General features: G+C 39.5%; 1 protein-coding gene across 1 annotated transcript in view; it reads right to left on the bottom strand.

Annotated features, from left to right (window-relative positions):
• Positions 1-19,391, bottom strand: part of DNAH11 (dynein axonemal heavy chain 11) — a 270,897-nt gene that overhangs the window by 118,251 nt on the left and 133,255 nt on the right. Inside the window, exons 47-53 of the mRNA XM_019534456.1 lie at positions 13,962-14,127; positions 9,867-9,969; positions 8,841-9,080; positions 7,366-7,527; positions 5,256-5,449; positions 2,710-2,872; positions 535-658 (exon numbers count right to left, since the gene is read on the bottom strand). Coding sequence (XP_019390001.1) covers positions 535-658; positions 2,710-2,872; positions 5,256-5,449; positions 7,366-7,527; positions 8,841-9,080; positions 9,867-9,969; positions 13,962-14,127 — 1,152 coding nt within the window. The remainder of the gene's footprint in view (positions 1-534; positions 659-2,709; positions 2,873-5,255; positions 5,450-7,365; positions 7,528-8,840; positions 9,081-9,866; positions 9,970-13,961; positions 14,128-19,391) is intronic.

The following is a 19,391-nucleotide window of genomic DNA, read 5'->3' as shown; positions in this document are numbered from 1 at the left end:
TTTTCAAACTTGCCCAAGTCATGGAACCCCTTTATATTACTGCTTCTGCCATGAAACCCTGAATCCTATCATGTGAGTTGAGGACGAGCCAGGTGGCCCATCCTGGCAATGACAGTGCACCACCTCCTGGCCCACTCCACCATCATCTCCCCACTCTCTTTGAGGAACCCTTGATGACCTATTGTGGGACCCTAGGGTTCCACAGAATGGTTTTAAAACCACGGCATTACTGTAATCATGAATTAATCCACTTAAGTCAAAAGAATTAGGCCAGAGTAAAAGTGGCATTAAGTAAAGAGGAGAATCAGGTGCACAAATGAATTGCATGATCTTGTTATTTAGCCTTCTCAGGGGACTTTGCTTTTTAAGTATACTAGATACAAAACTCAAGTTAGCTGTGTTTATGTGGCTTTTTCCCAAAAGACTCCCCCTACAAACACCTCAAAGACAAATAATCTCTCTTTAAAGTTCACTGAAACCACAGATCATTTGTCACTGGGGAAGAACTTTCAAGAAATGTGTTGGTCTAATCACCTGATGCCAACAAGTCATTAATCAGCACAAGAAAGTGTTCATCTGGAACCTGGGCATCTGTCAGCAAAAACACAGTGGGCATGTTCTTGGCTCCAGTCTTGATGTACAAATTGGCAAGATCTACCTGTAAGAAAAGGAGGCAATCATTCATGCTTTGTTAAAGTGTTGATACAGAAAAACCCCCATGAAATGCATGCAATTTGATGGCAATACATTGTTGACTCTACCTGCTTCTTTCAATTTATTTACATCTCTTTAACTTGCCAAATCACAGCTAAAGGCAAAAAATAGGTTACTTCCATTTTTTTAAACTGCTGACAGGAACTGCAGTTGACAAAACCACATGCTGAAGATGAAAGCAAACTGCTTATCAAAAAAAGAACTCCCTTGCAATATAGTAAAACTGATATTTTAACTCCTTTGTCAAGTAACTCCCTTCAGGAACATGCTCATAATATCTAGGCATCACACTGGAAAGACAAGTCCATCTTTTTGGTTTGTTTTCCATTAAGAGAGGAAAGTATTATTAGTATTTATTATTTGTACTGCTGCTCCCCAGTTATGGACAGGGGCTTCACTGTGCTAAACAGTATACTAACAGTGTCTAGCACCAGTGACTAAATAATTTAAAAAGAAGCCGTTGACTACATGTACAATTTTACTCCATTTACAATACAGAGAATGGCCAATGCAAGTTTATATGAAGTCTGCAACCTGGTCCAGTATTAGGAACTGAAAAAGGTTAGTGGATTCCTTCCTTCCTTGTTGTCCTTAAACTGGGAAAAAGGTCTTCTGCTTCTATAGCTTCACTTTCATTTGAAGTCACTGTCTTTTGAATCAAACGGGGCAGAGGGTCGGACCTGATGATCTGCTTAGGTCCCTTCTGACCCGGAGCATCATGAAACTTCAAACTAACTGTAGAACTTGGGAGTAACACAAGGAGATGATGAAAGCTTCAGGACACAAAGCTATCATACATTCTCGCACTACAGAACTGAAGAACAACAAAATATAAAGGGCTCTATGGCCAGAACTACCCCTAACTAGAATATTTTACTAAGATTTTATGTGACAGAAACTCTATAAGGGCCAAGTTTTGCCTTTGCAAAGTCAATGTCTCTGCCTCCCTTATCTTCCACATGGTTGCAAATTAGTGTTTTTAATGGAGGAAAAGAAGAGTTGAAATGTAAGCATATTATTTACTATAAGCAAAAATCTGCTGGGTCTGTTATTGTATGTACTGAAGGTATAATGCATTACATATGTATCTCCTGCTAACAACTGATATTCAATGTAGCGTTTTCTTTGGTGGCTTGAATAAGCTGGCAGAAACTGCATCTTAGGTCATCATGCATGAAGTGAGGTTCATACACAGACCCTTCTTTGGCTTTTTGACAGCTAGGTTTGGCACCCCTGCTTCCTGCCTGCGAAGTATATGGGGGAGAAGTTCCAAACAGCTCTTTCACAACTGATGTGTACAGAAATCAATTCACTGAGGTCCTGTGCACTCTGGACCTGATCCAGCACATCACATAAGCACTTGCTTAATTTTGAACATATGAGCAGTCTCCAGTGACAGGACATAGGCACATGAATAAGTTAGAATTAGATAAACTAAAGTGTGAACTTAGAATATGCTAGCTGTTTTGTGATGGTAACTGTCTGTACACAGCCCTAACCCTACTGCAATGGCAAGGGAAAATCAAGTAAGCTTTCCTGTGTTTACTGGGGTGTAAGAGCATGCAGATAGGCAATTATGGCAAAGTAGCTGCCATGCTAAGCTCACTTACCTTGCAGCAGCTTGTTTCCTTACATGCTGTTCAGACCTAATTTTGCCTTGCGAGCCTCATAGTAATAGTTTTATCTAATTAATTAATCAGCTTAAAACTGACAACTAAAACTGATAATGCAAGGGATAAATTTTATACTATAATTTTACACAAATCTATGCATCTTACAAAACTGATTATCAGAGGTGGGGGGAGGAGAGATTGACAAGTGTTTTAAGGGAAACTACCAAATATTGAATATATAAATATATATATTTCAGATAATGCCTCATCTGCTGCTCATAATACTGCCTCTTCTGCACTCTTATTAAGCCTATGTAATAACAAAAGTGCCTTCCTGAAGTCATGCTTTCCCAAAAGAGTTAAATAATATCTGTTAGTTTACCTTCAGGTCTTGGATCCCATAGCTTTTCTTCAGAGTGATTTGGAACACCTCAAGGGAACAGATGTATGCTGCCAGCCTAGACAAGCTCTGTTTTCCACTACCACCCACTCCAATCAGAAGTGCATAACCCCGAGGTGCTTCTAAGATACGGCTGATACGGCACCTGATGATGAAAAAAGGAATTATATAATGTAGAATACAAGCACTGTATTAACCCAATTTCTCTAACTTTTCTGGATTTCTCTGAATTTGAATTCTTTTTTACAATGTTAATGTGGCCCTGACATCTCAAGATGTGCTACCCTCATCTCATCTTCATGCTGGCAGCTTTCCAAAATTAGAACACACAGATTAATACTCCTTGTCAAAGTATCTTAAGCTACTGACAAACAGTGAAGAGAAGGTACAATAGGATCTGATGTGCAATCCCAACAGCTGTGCTTTCTGTCATGCAACACATGCATGACAGGAGGTGATGCAAGTGTGGGATTGAGCATCAGAACCTATCACACCATACTGCGGGTGCCAGTGCACCAGCCGTCTTCACTCTTGTGGCTGGGAACTCTCAGCTGTAGGGGTGCACCATGAGCTCCCACAGCTGGGACCTCTGTCTTATCAGAGCTCCCAGCCATGGGGGTGCATTATGCGCTCTTGTGGCTGGGACCTCCATCAGTGACTGGGGAATCCCAGATAGAGGAGCTCACTGTGCTCCCTCACTTTGGAGCTCTGATTAGCTGAGTGGTACGGGGGAGCACTAGAACTGGGGAGCACTGACCATATGTTTAATTAAAGGCATGATAGGAACCAGCTACAAAGTTATTACACATATTTTGTGTAATAATTCTGTCTCTTATTCCTGGTTTTATCACAGCATTAATTGAATGAACATGTGGCCATATCACTACTTAAGAGGTAATTAACCAGTTAATCGTGTCTTAAGTGTAACATGTGTCAGGGGCCATGGAGCACATTTACACTGGGGCAGCCCCATACAGGCTGTGCCCATCGTCATACTCCAAACCCAGAACTGCAGGCTGCTCCTGTAGATTCATCCATAATAGCTGCTCTGAAAGCGCAGCACAGTGAGGACCTGGTCTCAAGAGGAGCCACAGAAGGGTGTCCCAGAGCGGCCTTACTGGCATGTTTACAGATATGGAAGATATCACAGTGTGATCAGGTGGGCACAGGGGTGTCCAGCTGCATCCCAATTGTAGCATATTATCACTGCAGTGTAGACATACAACTCTTTAGATGCTGCAACATTCCTCTACCTGATTTTACAGGATGTACAAGCTCTATGATAACCTGTTGTTAAACATTACTTGAAAGATTTGATCAATACTAAGTTATAATCAGTGGAAATACTCCCATTAACTTTAATGGGCATTGATCACATTCTAAGAGCACATCAGCACTTCATATTGGGGGCATTTGTACATGTTTGTGCCACAGTGCCCGGCACTGCAGCACATATTTGTATAAATGGCAAAATGCACATCAGTGCTGAGAAAATAGCAGCGGCATGCTTTTGAACCAAAACATATCGAAGGTGTTTTAGTTTAAAAGCACAAAGCTGCCATTTTCTGCGTGCTGACATGCATTTTGCCACTTATACAACTGCATGTGATGGAGCATGAAAATGTATGTGTATAAATGCCCAGGAGGCCTACACTAAAATGACCCAGAATTTAACTAAACTTTGATGTAGAATCAGTTCCTGGAGACCTTCTGAACTCCAAGCTTTAATTTTATACCTCCATAAAAGAAAATGTTCACCACAAAAGAAAGAACTCAAGTGGTCATTAAACAATGTAAATTGATGATTTCAGAAAGCAGACCAAATTGTCAACTGAAGCCAGAGCAGTTCCCATTTATGTCAAAAGAGAATCTGGGCAAGGGCAGCTATGACTTAGTCTCATAATGATGCACTTGAAAGTATTTTGCTACTTTTATACTAACAACTCAGTTCCCTTAAGAGTTAAAGATAAAAATGGACAGCCAAAAATAGTCTAGGCAAATCTACTAACACGGAGAAAAAAATAACATAAGATTTAAAACATTTTTTTAAGACTGTCTGTCAAATTTCAAACTTGCAATCATTCTGACTTGATTGTTACCACATGTCTCCTCTTCCTGCATGACAAGGATGACGCATTCAATTCCTGAAAGAATCCAATTAAATTAATAACCTAATCACTTCCATGGATTTTCTTGTGGGTTCCCAGAAAAATCATCCTGTGCTTGGTGAGTAAACACTGTAAATGTGGGTAGGAAGTGCTTTATTTCTCATGCAGCACAGAGAAATTCCTGCTCAATGTGTAAAAGGAGGACTCAGCCTTAACTACATACTTGCAACCCACACCTCCTTTATGGTATCACTGAAGCATGTTGAGTATAAGCACAACTACATAATGCAGGTGCTTCTGAGTAGCAAAAACAAATTTCTTATTAAATAATTCCTTGATGTCATCATTTCATCCAGCCCTGACTATATGGCTTGTGCATAAATAGGTTCATTCCCTATGGGACTTCTTAAGTCTACTTACACATGCTGCATAGCATCCTCAAATAAAACTAGATTCATAGAAGCATATATCTCATTGTAGCTTCCAAGGGTCTCTGTAAGCATCTTCCTCAGAACTTCCCAATTCTTGACAGGCATGTACAGAGGCTCTGCAATCCCACTTGCAAAATGGCAATAAATGAGTGGGGGCTGGAGTAGCACATGATCTTCTATACCCTAACAAATTGTGGGGGGAGGAAGAGGGGAGAGGAAAAAAAAAGCAAAAAGCTGTTAAATGCAAAGGGAATATTCTACATTTAATGACCAGTTCAACAATGCATAAAGATACAGGGTTTCATGGAAGGGTTTGAGGGAAAAAATAAATTAAAAATGTTCAGGGTTTTGGGGGGGTTTTTTTGGTCAAATTGAAAATTTCCAGACTCTTGCTAAAAAATAAAATAAAATAAAATGAAATAAAACAAAACAAAAGATGACTTTTTTCATGAAATGTGCAATTTCTACCAGATGGATGCCAGCTGATAGTCCCAGTGCCTTGCCTGATCGAGAATAAGTATATTTTAGAGCAAAAGATGTTTTGAAGGATAAATAGAAGGTCATTAAAATAGCTTTTATTAGTTAATTCACACTTTGGTACTGGTGTCAAGACACTGCTAAATTTTATAAAAACCTTACAGGCTACAGCAGCCAGTATGAAATTCCACATTATATTCCACAACATTCTTAGTATCATTTCTGCGTTCAGTTGATTGAACTAGCAGTATATTCATTGTACGTACTATAGTAAGCAAAGGGAGGTGAAGTTGTAATAGAGGCCCCTGCCAGACATGCTGATGAACGCATGGTGGGATCCGATGTGTGATCCACATGTGCATGGGAAGAGGTATAACTCTGGGACTGAGCAGATACCATCAAGCCTTTTGCCAGTGAAAGCACTAAGGCTCATCCTGCATGGCAAGTAACAAGTTCCTGCAGCTGGGAGTCCCATCAGCTGATCTGGGCTCCCAGCTGCAGTGGTGCATCATGAGCTGCCCTGGCTGGGAGTCCCATCAGGTGATCCAGGTTCCAAGCTTCAGGGGCTCAGCATGGGGGTGCACTTGGCCACACATTCAATTCATGGCATGATAGGAACCAGTAACTTTTTTGTGGAATAACTTAATGGCTTATTCCTAGCTTTAGGATGTCATAAACTGCTTTAATGGGTGCCTGGGTAATATGTTAATCATGTCTTAAATTGTATAACATGTGGCAGGGGCCAAAGTTTCATGAAAGTGTAGTTAAATAAATTATTAAGAGAATAAAGGTAGAGAACCACGCTAGTGTACATCCCTTGGAACGTTACTGTAAACCAGATAAGAGTTTACTCTAGATGGTTTCATGTGAAACCTTTATCTGTATTTATTTGTAAACTTGGCTTATCTAATCATTGTTTATTTTCTGTTACAGTGCCCTTATTTTTACTACTTTTGCTCCTCAAATGTCAAAATCATATACTGTTATAGTAATCTGATGCATGATTACATTCTGTAATCATGAAATGAATTAAGAAAAACATTTTCATTGAAGTAAGTAGCTGCATGTGCATTATTAATCACCGAAACTATTTTGGGAAGGGAAAACTAATGCCAATCCTCCCTGACTTCAAGTACATGGAGATTTATGACAGTAACAAGGTCATTGCCTCCATTTTAGGGGAAGATTTAAATGTTTGCTTTAAGTTGCTAACAACATTGTGGCAGATACTCGAAAATTCTCACAGCTAATCAAACATTGAAATGAGAACTATTGTCAAGAAGGAAAATGACCACCTTTGCAAATTATAACCTCAAACTGAAAACAGCTTTCTTACTTTGAATCTGAATAAGCTGGTATACCTCCTTTCTATCAAGTACTTTCTTTCCCTCAGCAGAAAAGATGCTAACAGATAAGATTAGCATCTTCTCAGATAAGGTTAGCATTTTATCAGATGCTAACAGATAAGATTAAAGGGGATGTACTAAATCAGCATATTTACTTCAGGCAACTTCTTGAGCTATATTATGGATCTTTTTGTCTTTTCTACCAAGCTTAACATATCACTGAAAAGCTTCTAATTTATTACCATTGCAAAAAATATTTCCAGGCGATATCCATACCTCAAAATACTTGTGTGCAGTGTCCATCAGCCTTTTATGAAAAGAGCTGCAATCTTTTGCTTCTACCAGTTTATCTCCATAAACACGTGAAGATTCATGAAGCCAAAGACATATGAGATCATTTGGCTGCTTTAAACATTCAGGTGTAGCAAATAAAATTCCCTGAAAGCAATAACAATGCCACTTTGTCAAATATTTTGCTATTCAGTAGCAAGTTAAATCAGTCTTTAGAAGGCCAGTAAGACTTGCTCTTCTCTTCCTAAACACAAGTCACCTTATTTCTCTATGTGTGTGTTGTCTTTCTCATACTTCACTTTCTTTTAATTTTTTTCCTTATATGTGGGTTTCTAAATTCTTTTATCTGTACCAGAGTTGCTCAGATTAGCAAATAACTGAGGCAATCAAATGTGTGAAAAAATTCTATTAAAAATACCGATGTCTTCTGTACTGTGTATCACAAATACTAGACCTCACTCTAGCCTCAGCTGAAACTTGCTAGTTTGAGGTTGCAGTGAAGAGAAAACAGAAAAATCTATTTCCTGTGCAGATTTGAAGTCTGAGGTTTACAGAAAGTTGAGTTAATGAGGTTTTCCTCAAAATGTTCAGCATTACTCACCCCTTTCCTACTTTTCATTTAACTTTTCTAAACTCCATCCTCGAGACCCTTAAATGGGAATGATTCTACTATCAAACGCTCTAAATGAATTGTTTCAAGTAGTAGAAAAATATTTAAATTTGCTGTGCTGAAATATTTTCCTCCTGAACCCAGGCAGGCGTCAGAGTTTTTTCTGGTCTCTCCCCCACTTCTGCTATCATTTCAGTAGCCAAACCCTACCCTGTGCTTTGCAAAATACAGGAAGTTCAACTGTATTCAGTAAAAATAACTGCCTCTCAGAATTGTACTTCTTGAAGAAAAGTCACCTGTTAAGAGAAAGGACTGAAAAAGTGTGTATATTATGTCAGACTGGAAAGCACAGACAAAGGAAAAGACATTCATTTCAAAATTGATCTGCACTCCCTTCTTATGTTAACAAGTTTTAGTAGCTGTTCCAGACTGGGTACAAGGGCACACCTGGCTACTGCAGAATACCCTCCTGTCCCAGCCAAGGAGGCTGTACAACAACACTGCACAGACAAGAGATACTCATATTTATGTAGCATTGCTACAGCGATGTAGTGTCACATGTAGACGCACCCATAAACTCATTTCCTCCAAAAAAGCCTGTCTTCTGCCCCCCTGCCCCAAATCCATGGCATTAGCATATTTGCACACCATTACTCTGCTTGTGCTACATCCCTTTTTCTTTCTTAATGTCTTGATTATTTCATTTTAAATGCTACAAGAAAGGGACTGTCTGTACAACATACTGTTTATGTACTATCTAGCATAAATGGACCCTGTTCTTGGTTGGTCCATAGATTTACTGTAATAAACTTAATATATGCCAGAATGAAAGTCACTTTTTGATACAGACCTGGAAGACGTTAGAAAGGTCTCTCAGGTTAAAGATGTAATGGAATTTAATAGCAGTTGGTAGAAAATTCTGAACCACTGTCTGATGAAGCCATATTGCTGCCCTTATGATGGCTGGGGCATCCTTCAACACTGATGGATTAAAGGTATGTTGCCGGAAGTGAAAACCAAGGACTTTGCTATAGATGGTGTTCAGGGCATCAGCAGATGGGAAGTTGAGGGCAAACACTGTGAAATGTCTCTGGAAATGAAAAAGACAAATGTAAATGTTGTGATTATGAGTTTAAGAGAACATAAGAATCAATAATCAAGGGAAGAATATGTATGCATGAGGTTAGGGGGCAGACTGGTTTGTGCCACAGAAACTGGTTCTATGCCACAGCCTAGCATTGGTACAGGCTAATAGTTGCCAGCCAGGGTGGTCCAGCTGTGGTTAATTATGTCCCAACCACTAGGGAAGAATAGCAGTATGCTTCAACTGCAGTCCCTTCCTACCTTCTATGCCAGGGACTTCAGGAGACTGTGACTGCTGTAAATGTGAAAGAAATACCCCATACCAGGGAAAATCTGGCTGCTTTCTACTTCCTTTGTGTTACTAGAGCAGCAGGCTCAGGATTTGGTTACAACTTTGATATAATACCCAATCTCAAATATAAAGCTCCTGTTACTCACTGTAAGTTCTGGATGAGAAGGAAGTAGCAGCACATTATTTCAACTTGGCTTGCCCAATGTCTGTATAGATCAGGAGCCTTAGTGGGGCTTTTCTGGTGCTTTTATCTAATAGCTGATTGACTCAGCTATTAGATAAAAGTGTCAAAAGCCCCCACTGAAGTGCCCAGTCTATGCAGACATGACAGAACTGGGTTGAAGTAACATGCTGCTGCTTCTGGTAAAGCACATTTTTTTTAACATGCGGAAGCAGTCTATGTCCTTAAGACTGCTGCAATGGGAAGCTAACTAAATTATCATAGCTAATACATTGAATAACAAATACAGGGTTATTATAATACACCACACAAAATCATACCTGAAGTCGAGGGTTGATAGTGAAGCTGCCAGCAGTTGGATTCATACAAGCAACATATTGGCAATTATGTATTTCTTTGACAGTTAACTTCTGCCTATCATACCTAAGGTACAGAAAATACGCCTTGAATGTACAATAATAATATAATAAATAATTAACTTAACAATTCATGACAAAGCATCGCAAATATGCACACCTAACAGAGATAGTTGGAAAAGGCACTGCTTTTGGCAGGAAATTCTTACCTTTTTACTTTTTGCTCCAAATCTGAATGCAAGTTGGACTTTAGCACAATATGGAAATGTTGACAAATTTTAATTTGGAAACATTAAGACAGCCTTATTAAAATGTTTTGATAATGTTGGGACATTAGAACATAGTGCAGTACAATAGCCCAAATGAAACAGGAAAGTAGAATGAAATGCTCCATTTTGATTTAAAGTTTTTTTAAAACCTATCCATTGGAAATCCTGTCAAAATCACCACACTGTGTTCCCATAAAATGTTCTGATTACTACAGAACAGTGTTTTTTGATAGAAAAAGACTAACAAGCTCTAGCATAGCTCTTTACAATATAGACAATTCCAGCTGCTGACTACCTTGTACAAACACAATATAGTTAAGGAAAACAAACGAGTGTGGGAATGCACAGAGGCATAGTAGACATAGCTAAGTTAAACTAGTAGCTTTCATTGAAGAGAGAGAACACCAAAGATAGATTTGGCACACAGAAAAGGAAAGTTGTTCCAAGTATAGGGGCAGCATGTAAATAGGCATCAAAGCACATTTGAGAGACTGCAACCTACAGAAAGGGGTGTGATTTGAAAATATAACTTGGTGAACATAAGTCATGGGCACCACTATAATGGATCAGGTATGAAAAATATGATTTAGGGAACCTGGTTACACCTCCTGGCACTCTGCAACTGACTCTTTTTAAACCTGGAATGAACTCCCCACCCCAAATGCCCTTAATATTTTGGTTGCCTAGATTCAGAAATCTAGGGTCTTGTTTTTTGAAGTGAAAAGTCAATGTGAGGTACAGATTATTCAACACTTTTTCAAACTTAAACCCTACCTAGCTGAAGTAAGGCACTGAAAAAACAGAAACACCCAAAGTCAGAGGCTGGTTTTGAAAATGTGGTCACAAATCTCTCTGCATCTCACTAGCTAAGTATATTATCATTTTCTGTATTATAAGCAGCACAATATTTATATCAAAATAGAACAACACAAAACTATTATAAAATAACAAAAAACCACGCACACAAGGAATGGTGATCATATCACTGTGATAAATTGGATCTATATCACAGCATTGTGCATTCTCTTTCTCAAAAGTCTCATTCTGTAAGGGCTAACACATACCTAACTTTAAGCACAAGTCATCACACTGAAGTTTCATAGAATTACTCCAGCGCTTAAAAATAAGCATGGAGATCAAGTGCATTAATCAGGACTTAGTTAACTATGTTCTGGTTTACAATTAATTTATCAAATTTAAATGTCCAAACTTTTAAACTAAACTACCTGGATAGTTTTAAATGTGGAGATTTGGGGTACTCATTTTAAAAAAAGAAGAAAAAACCAAGACAGATTATAACTAGAGGAATGGTAAAAGAGTCAGGAACTGAGTTATGTTAGCTTTGAATCACTTTGATTGGAGCTGGAGGTTTCCACTGAGTTATAGAGATGTCTCATATTGAAGCAGTCACTTCCTTTCTTCTCTTTTTGTCTTGCGCCCTAACAACATTTAGTGGACATCTGGTATTCTTTTAGGAGGAAGCATGAGCAACTAAAAAGTGACGTCTATTTTTTGGATTAAACTGAATATGTGTTAAAAGACAAAAACTCCATCAATACTTATGTCTTTTCCTAGTTCCAGCAATGACGATGTCTTTGCATGGGAAAGACAGACAAAGAAAGGTACCAACTTCTTCTGTGCTATACAGTTCAGTTGAACAAACCATTAACCTCTATTTAAATTATGAAAAATGGAACATATGGTGAAAGAAAGTAGTTGAGCAGGCACATTAACTTCCAGTGCTGTCAAAGTGTGTATGGTCATCTGTGCACATGAGTATGTAAGTGTCCCTGTGGCAGAAAGCCACCTTGGTTTCTCCCCAAAAATCTCTGCCCTGTGACACTGTGACTAAAATCTCTGGGCTGCAACCATTTGATTAGGGTGGGCCCTGCACAAAGGGGACCGCACCCTCAGCCTGTCTATTTAGGTAACTTGAGCTGGCTGCATTCCTGAGGGAGGGGGGAAACCTGCTCCCTCTGCCTACATGACTTGCATCAATTACCTGGGTAAGGGGTTTCTACCTGGGGAGCTGGAATCTGCCCGGTAACAGGTGATGTATTTCAAATTGGTTGGCTGACAGCCAACTGGGGCTGACCTCCACTGGACCAGGTGAATGAGGTCACAGGGGCTATATAATTTGGAGGGGGGGGGAAGGAGGCGGGCTCTCTCTTTGGCCATGAGGTGAAGCAGCAGCCATGCGGGGGACACAGAGGAGCTTCACCATCTGAAACTAGCTCTCTCTCACCCCAAAACTCATGAGCAAGGAACTGCCTGCTCCCAAAGGGAAACTTCACCTGCCTTTGGAAGATGCTTGTGAGAAAGCTACTCAATCTGATTAGATATTTAGCTGGCAGTAACACAGATGTGTAATCAAAAAGCTACCTCAGCCACACTATTTGCTCTCTAGGATTTCTAAGATATTGCTCAATCCTGTACCCTAGTTTACCCTACCCCTTGTAATCAATAAAATTCTCCTTTTTGACTGGTGTGGGAAACTTATTGAGGGGTGGGTCTAAATTATGCCTAAGAGACCCCTTAGGTCTGCGGACTAAGGGAGACTTTACTTTTTGCCCCCTGACTTGGGAAAGTGCCCCAAGTGCCTGTACTGGGTCGAGTACCCGTCGGACTATTAGGCCTGTGTTTCCCTGAGGACACAGGGCTGAGACAGTCCCATCTCAGGGTGGTGGCGGTGATGTTACCCCCAGACTAGCGAGTGTGCTCTGGGAGAGGGGTCGGCCAAGCATAAGGCGCCCCTAGGGAGGCATTCAGAGCCTGGAAGGTGGTCGGGAGCAGGGAGGTGGGCGGCTCAACGCAGGAGCGCCCCCTACTGGCCCGCTACAGTCCCCATCTTGGCAGTGGGTTTTTAGACGGACATTTGTTCATTTGTTTGCTCTCTCACCACCAAGTCAGATACAAGAGTATTTCCATGATATGATAAAATACAGTTAATGTATTTTACCCTATTACATGAAGAAAGTAGAAGGCAAAACTAAACCTTTCCTAATGGGACTCGGGAAAGAGTTTCTAAAGGCACAGAGTGAGATGACATAGGTTATTTCTTTATTTTGGACTTTTAACATCCTCCCAGTAGACAAACTGTATTTATTTTGGCAATGACTATTTTTTGTGCTATTTCATATAGCACCTAGCACACTGGGGGGTGGAGGAATGGGTCTACAACTGAAATCTTGGGCACCCCATAATACAAAGAGCGAAGTATTATTCAAGGGTTGAACATATATTTTTCATATTTCCATAGAACTCAATACAGAATTTATTAAAACAACTTCAATGAATACTACAGCTAATAGAGAGAAGTAGGACTGAGCAAAGAGGTCACAAGAATTCAAGTTAGCCTTCTATTGAAAAAGCTAAAAAAATCTGTATTATTTATGGTAACAGTGCTATGGAACTTATATCCACAATATATGATAAATGCAAAGAGCTTATTAGGATTGTAGTAAAGCAACAGTCTACAAACAACAAGAATTCAATCTATAGTTACTTTAGCAAGAAAATATATTTTTTAAATCTTACATTTCAGGGCAAAATTCAATCCTAAATTTCCTAGGGTTAAGAAGAGACTCTCTCCTATTTCCTGCATTTCCCAAGTCTTCTACTATAGAGCAGAAATACATTTTGATGTTTAGTAGTTATAAAGTTAAAAAGAGTTAATTATTTTAAATTTGTGCTAGTTTTTTTATACACATATTTTGGCATGGAATAATGGTTATTAATATTAGCACATAATTATCACATGATGATTTAGCATAAAACAAGAAAAGCTTACCAATGGCCATAATCTATATGTTGTCGAATCAGTGTGTGGGGTTGAACTGTTCCATACATGTCCACTTCTGGCATGTTCATATCATCAATAAAGTAAACCAACTTTTTGTTCCCTGCAGGTCCATAGTTACGGCCAGCTTTTTTTTCCAAGGATTTTTCAAGAATCTCTAAAATGTTATGTAGTATATGACACAATTACCATACTCAAACTGCAAAGAGACTAAATGAACCATAAATAGAAGATTAAGCCTTTCACGGGTAGATTTTTAAATATATTTGACAGGCTTTTCAAGAGCCAATCATTTCAGACCCAGCACACTTATGTACATATCACCTTATGTCTATCTACACCTTCAGGCACCTAAAGACAGCAGAACATCGAACTACTAAACCCTAAATAGGACTGACTTCCGTGTGGTTATCAACACAAATGGCTAATTTATTACCAGATGATTCAAGCTGTTATGTCTGCATGCTTTTGTAGTATAGCCATTGTATGTCACAGGAGCTTAAACAGGTAAGGATTACATAGTAACAAATGATGAAGTCTCCTGAGCGGCAGATCCTCTTCCCTTATTTAAAATGGCTAAAAGTTAACATCTGCCCTTGGCCAGAGACTGAATTTGAAAGTCTTGTGCTAACACATAATGGAATTTGGAAAGATATTTTTTTCCGAATTCTCACAAAAAGCAAGAGATTTCCTGATCAAAAAGGAGCAATAATTCCTTAAACGGCTGTTAAAGAAAGAAGCACAGTAGAAACAGCCTGCAGCAATGTGAGGTTGATTGAAGTGTAACTGCTCAGTGTTCTACTGTACTTGTAAGATGTGATCCTTAGATTTCAATCATAAGAAACGATGCTCAAGGACAGACGTCTTCACCTGTGTTTAGGGAACTGAATGTTAAATGTTAAAGGTGTGACTGGGATGTAGGTGATTAGAGCTTAGGCCAAGAAGGTTATTGTCCAGCGGATCAAACAGAAGCAGACACTGTCAGGAAGCAAGGGTCCCAACAAGTTGGGAGATCAGGAGGGTCAGGTGGCTGAGGTCTGTAAGGGACTGAGATGTAGGTGGTCACCTTCAGTAAAACCACAAACCAGGGGATCAGGAACTGGAGGCAGGGAACTGGATTGGAGCCACTAGCCAGGAGGTCTGGAGCAGGCAGCCATACCTGTAAAGGACTAGATTGGGAGTGACTGCCAAACAGCAGGAACTGTTTGTCAAATGACAGGGGTCTGGACTGAAGTCTGTCAGCAAGGTAAAGAGTCAGCAAGGCAGTCTGGAAACAAAGGGGTCCAAGTTAGAGTCTGAAACAAGGAGTCAGCTGGCAGGAACAAGGAAGTAACAGGTTAAAATCAGAAGCAAGGAAGCAGGAAGCTAACAAGCAGGACCCAGCGAACAGGAACTTAATAACCAACAAATAGGATCCAGGGAACTAAGAACAAATAGGCAAGAACCGGGAAACTAGGAATCAACAGGTAAGAAACTAGGAAAAAGGAATCAGAAGCCCAAGATTAGGCAATGAGGTATTTGTCCTGATAAGTAGCCTCCTAGGTTAAGTACACACCATAAAAAAGCCTAAGGCTGAATTGATTCAGCCTTTGTAAATTATTCTAAACCGCAGAGATTAAACTGAGAAACAACTGAACACACATTTACTTCTGATTCAGGAAATAGCCACATGTCTACAGTGGCTCAGGCCAGAAGCCAAGGAGTGCTAGAGCATGCCTGTAACCAGCATGGATGATAGGTTTGCTTCCTCTTGTTGCTGCCCCTGAGGTCTCTGAGATTTGCAGTCCAGAATCACAGCAGCAAGACTTTCCAGGGTTGCTCAACATATCCTCTTCCTGTTTGTAGGTGCCTCTGGGATGTGTAGGCCACAGTCACAGCCAAAAGTAAGTTTCAGTAAGTTTAGCAGTAGGGGGAAGACAGGTTTAACCCCCTCTCTTTGTCCCCCAACCAATCCTTCTCTACTGGAGCAGACAGTAGAGTTCAACACAGGACTGGGAAGCATGCTGGGATGCTGGAGGACTGTGATCTAACTTAAACAAGGAAGGGGTCTGAGACAGAAGTTTCATAAACTGGGTTGACCCAAATCAGTTAGGTCTGATACTACATTCAACAGGTTTATCTTAAATCAGTTTCAGCTATTTTGAAACTGGTTTATGTGCACTGAGCTGGTGTTCCGTTACAGGTTTAAACCAGTTTCTGATGACTTAAACCAGTTTGTGTGTAACTTCTGTCCCTAGTCTTAGGCACTGAGCTAAAGTTTATAAGCAGGCAGTCCACACCCATACAGACAACTGGGAGTAGTTGGGCCATTAGCAGCCAGGCCAAATGGGGGTAATTTAGCCTGCCTGCTGCCCTGACTCCTGACAAGAAGTCCAATTGTGCACATCACATCCTGGGATCAGGTCATAAAAGCTAGCCTGACCTTTCCAGAAAGTTAACTGGAAAGAAGATAAAAGTTGACAGAAATATTAAACCAAAAATTAAAAAAAAACAGAGAGGGATGGAGAAATTAGCTGACAAATGAATCCAGGATGTGACAGTTCTATTTCATCTTTAAACAGTGGATATAATCTGCATCTTTTTACTCAAAAGCAGCATCATTCATCTTTGAAGCTTAATACATTTAATATATTAATGTGTTGTGATCCTCTGACTAAAAGCACTATAGGAATATAAACTCTTATTTTTCTTTCTCTGTAATCATGTCTGAAGCCTGCTAAAATTAAATATGCAATACAAACCTACTGTTGCTAAGCTAGTGCAGTAGAAAACAATGAAAGCTGACTAAACAGCTATTGCAAATAATCAGATGATGTATACATCTACCTACCTGCAGGCCCTTTGTCTACTGTGCCAAGTACTGTTGCCCAAAACCTCATACAAGCCACACTTAAAGCATTAAATATATGCTTAAGGGTTCACTGAACTCAAGCTAATATGCAAGTATGGGACAGAGTGCATGTTGAGTTGTGACTAACTCCCGACCCAATGTAGTTGAATTGAGGGTTCCTGGGCTTTAGTTCACCACTGTGATTGCAACAAGTCCTTGTACCTGTATCTCCTGACTCTTCTACCAACTTCCTTCTCATATCTATGAACTGGAAACTACCAGCCTGCATACATTTTCTCATCATTTAACCCTTCATTCTCTAAGATGCAATAGAGACATACCCTAAGTAAGGGAGATCACAGAGGACTCTGGGCAAGGCAGAAAAACCTGATAATTCATCTACCTAAATTACACATAAGCAACTATATAAACAACTTATACAATTACATTTTAAAATGAAATCTAAATAATGTGTGGTGTGGGCCATTCTTTAATATATTTTACATCAGAGTGAGTTTATAAAACTAAGGTAATTACCTAATTTGAGCAAGACTCACTAAGACTATAGTAAGCTTTCCAAGGAATCAGGGCATGTGCTCCTGAACAGTTTGGATTTTTTTCACATGATACAATGAGCTCTTCAAAAAATAAGCTTTTAAAACATTTCTTCATATACTAAATGTGCAATGTAGTCATAGAGGCATCTCTTACAAATACAGCAGAATGTGTTAATAAATCAGTACAGACAGCAATTTAGCAACTCCCATAGCACATTTGCTCTTTCTTTCCCTTGGTGATGTTAAACAGTGTTTTCAACATTTCTGAATGCGCACAAGATGAAAGACAAATTTAATCCAGAAGCTCTCCTGAAAACGTAATCAGGCAAATATAATCAGGGAACCAACCTCCCCACTAATGAACATGAAGCTGATTAATAAAATCATTGTTTGCTTGCAGATGTGGAAACCCGCCCCCCACCACAAAACAGCCCTTTACTATAAACTCTGCGCATTCCCACACTGAACCCAGTGCAATCCCAGAAGAAGCAGTGCATTAGTTACACCCGGCTTTCGCAATGTTTGTATAAAATAGGTGCTTTAGTGGGGCTTTTTTGAGCGTTTATCTAATAGCTGATTGAATCAACTTTAGATAAAAAGCACCAAAAAGCCCTGCTGAAGTGCTTGATCTATAAAGATGCTGTACAGCCAGGTCAAACTAATATGCAGCTGCTTCTGGTAAAACGATTTTTTTTTCCACATCTGTCAGCACTCATAATTCTTCCATACCCAAATAGTCTATGTGAAGTTTTAATATATGCAATATACAGACAGTACTGTAGCATTTTTTAGTAAAATAGCCAGCAATGGAAGTGGAGTATACTGATGACAAGGCAAGTCCTTAAATCTGAATGGTTAGTTATGAAGAGTAAATAACTGGCTACATCACTTCCTATTGAAATGTTATGTGCTTCACCTACTTTATCATAAGGGATAGCTAGACAGTGTTTGCAAATCATTTTAAAGCAAAAACCATTATGTTTATCATCATTATTCTCATCATCAATATAATGATATCAACAATAATATCAATGATGTCACACTATTTTATTATAATACAGTGATAATAGTATACTATTATCTAAAAGTATGACTACTAGCAACAGCAACAACATGTATTTTAATAAAATATTTTTCAATAGGCTCAAAGCGCATTTCTGTGAGCTGAGGTCTTTTCCAAGATCCCTAAACAATTTAGATATCCAGTTCCAATTTGAATTAAGAGAAGCCACTGTAATTCTCTAAGAAGTTTTGAAAATCTTGCTTTCCAGTAATTGTATGATTAATGCAATGACTAACTGTTTGCAACAACGTAGAACAGTTATGGAATGAGCTAGGATAGGAGAGGCCAACCTGTGGCATAAGTGCCACTGCCTCTATGTGTAGCAAGTTGCAATCAGGAAGGGGACAGGCAACACACTAGTATATAAGGCAGGAAGCAGAAGGCAGAACAGGAGATCAGGCAGGAAGCATAGCACAGGAAGCAGAAATCAAAGCAGCAAATTGGGCAGAAGAAGGGGACTGGAGTGCCATTCTGTGCAGGGGCAGGATGGTATAGGGCTAATATGAGACACATGCCAAAAAGGTCAGTCCCCACTGAAAGAGAGCATACCCTTTTGATGTATTGCAGCGGAAATATTACTGCTGGAAAGCAAGACCAGAAATAACAGCAGTTGGCGATAGGGAGCAATGCTAGGGGTGTGGATGGGAGAATCGAAATCATGTCATGTCTGGCCACAAGGACGTATATACCCACTGCTAGAAGTAAAGATGGCAAACTTGTTTCCATACTTGACAAATAACTAGTTATTCGATAGAGATCAGTTGAGAGACTTCAGTTGATCATCCCTTGATTTACTTGTAAGGGTCATGCTTGCAAAGCATTTTTAATGAGAGGTACTTGACTTTAGAACTATGAGTGGACTGAAGAGCTGTCAGCATGCATTGGAGGTGCTAGTTTATTTATTTTACAGGCTCTTAAATTTTCTAAAAAGAGTAATGGCTGTATTAAAACAGTTATTCAAACTTCTCAAA

Source organism: Crocodylus porosus, unplaced genomic scaffold (genome assembly GCF_001723895.1).
Source record: "Crocodylus porosus isolate Cpor-Errol unplaced genomic scaffold, CroPor_comp1, whole genome shotgun sequence".
Classification (NCBI taxonomy): Eukaryota; Metazoa; Chordata; order Crocodylia; family Crocodylidae; genus Crocodylus; species Crocodylus porosus.
This window is presented reverse-complemented; position numbering and strand designations above follow the sequence as displayed.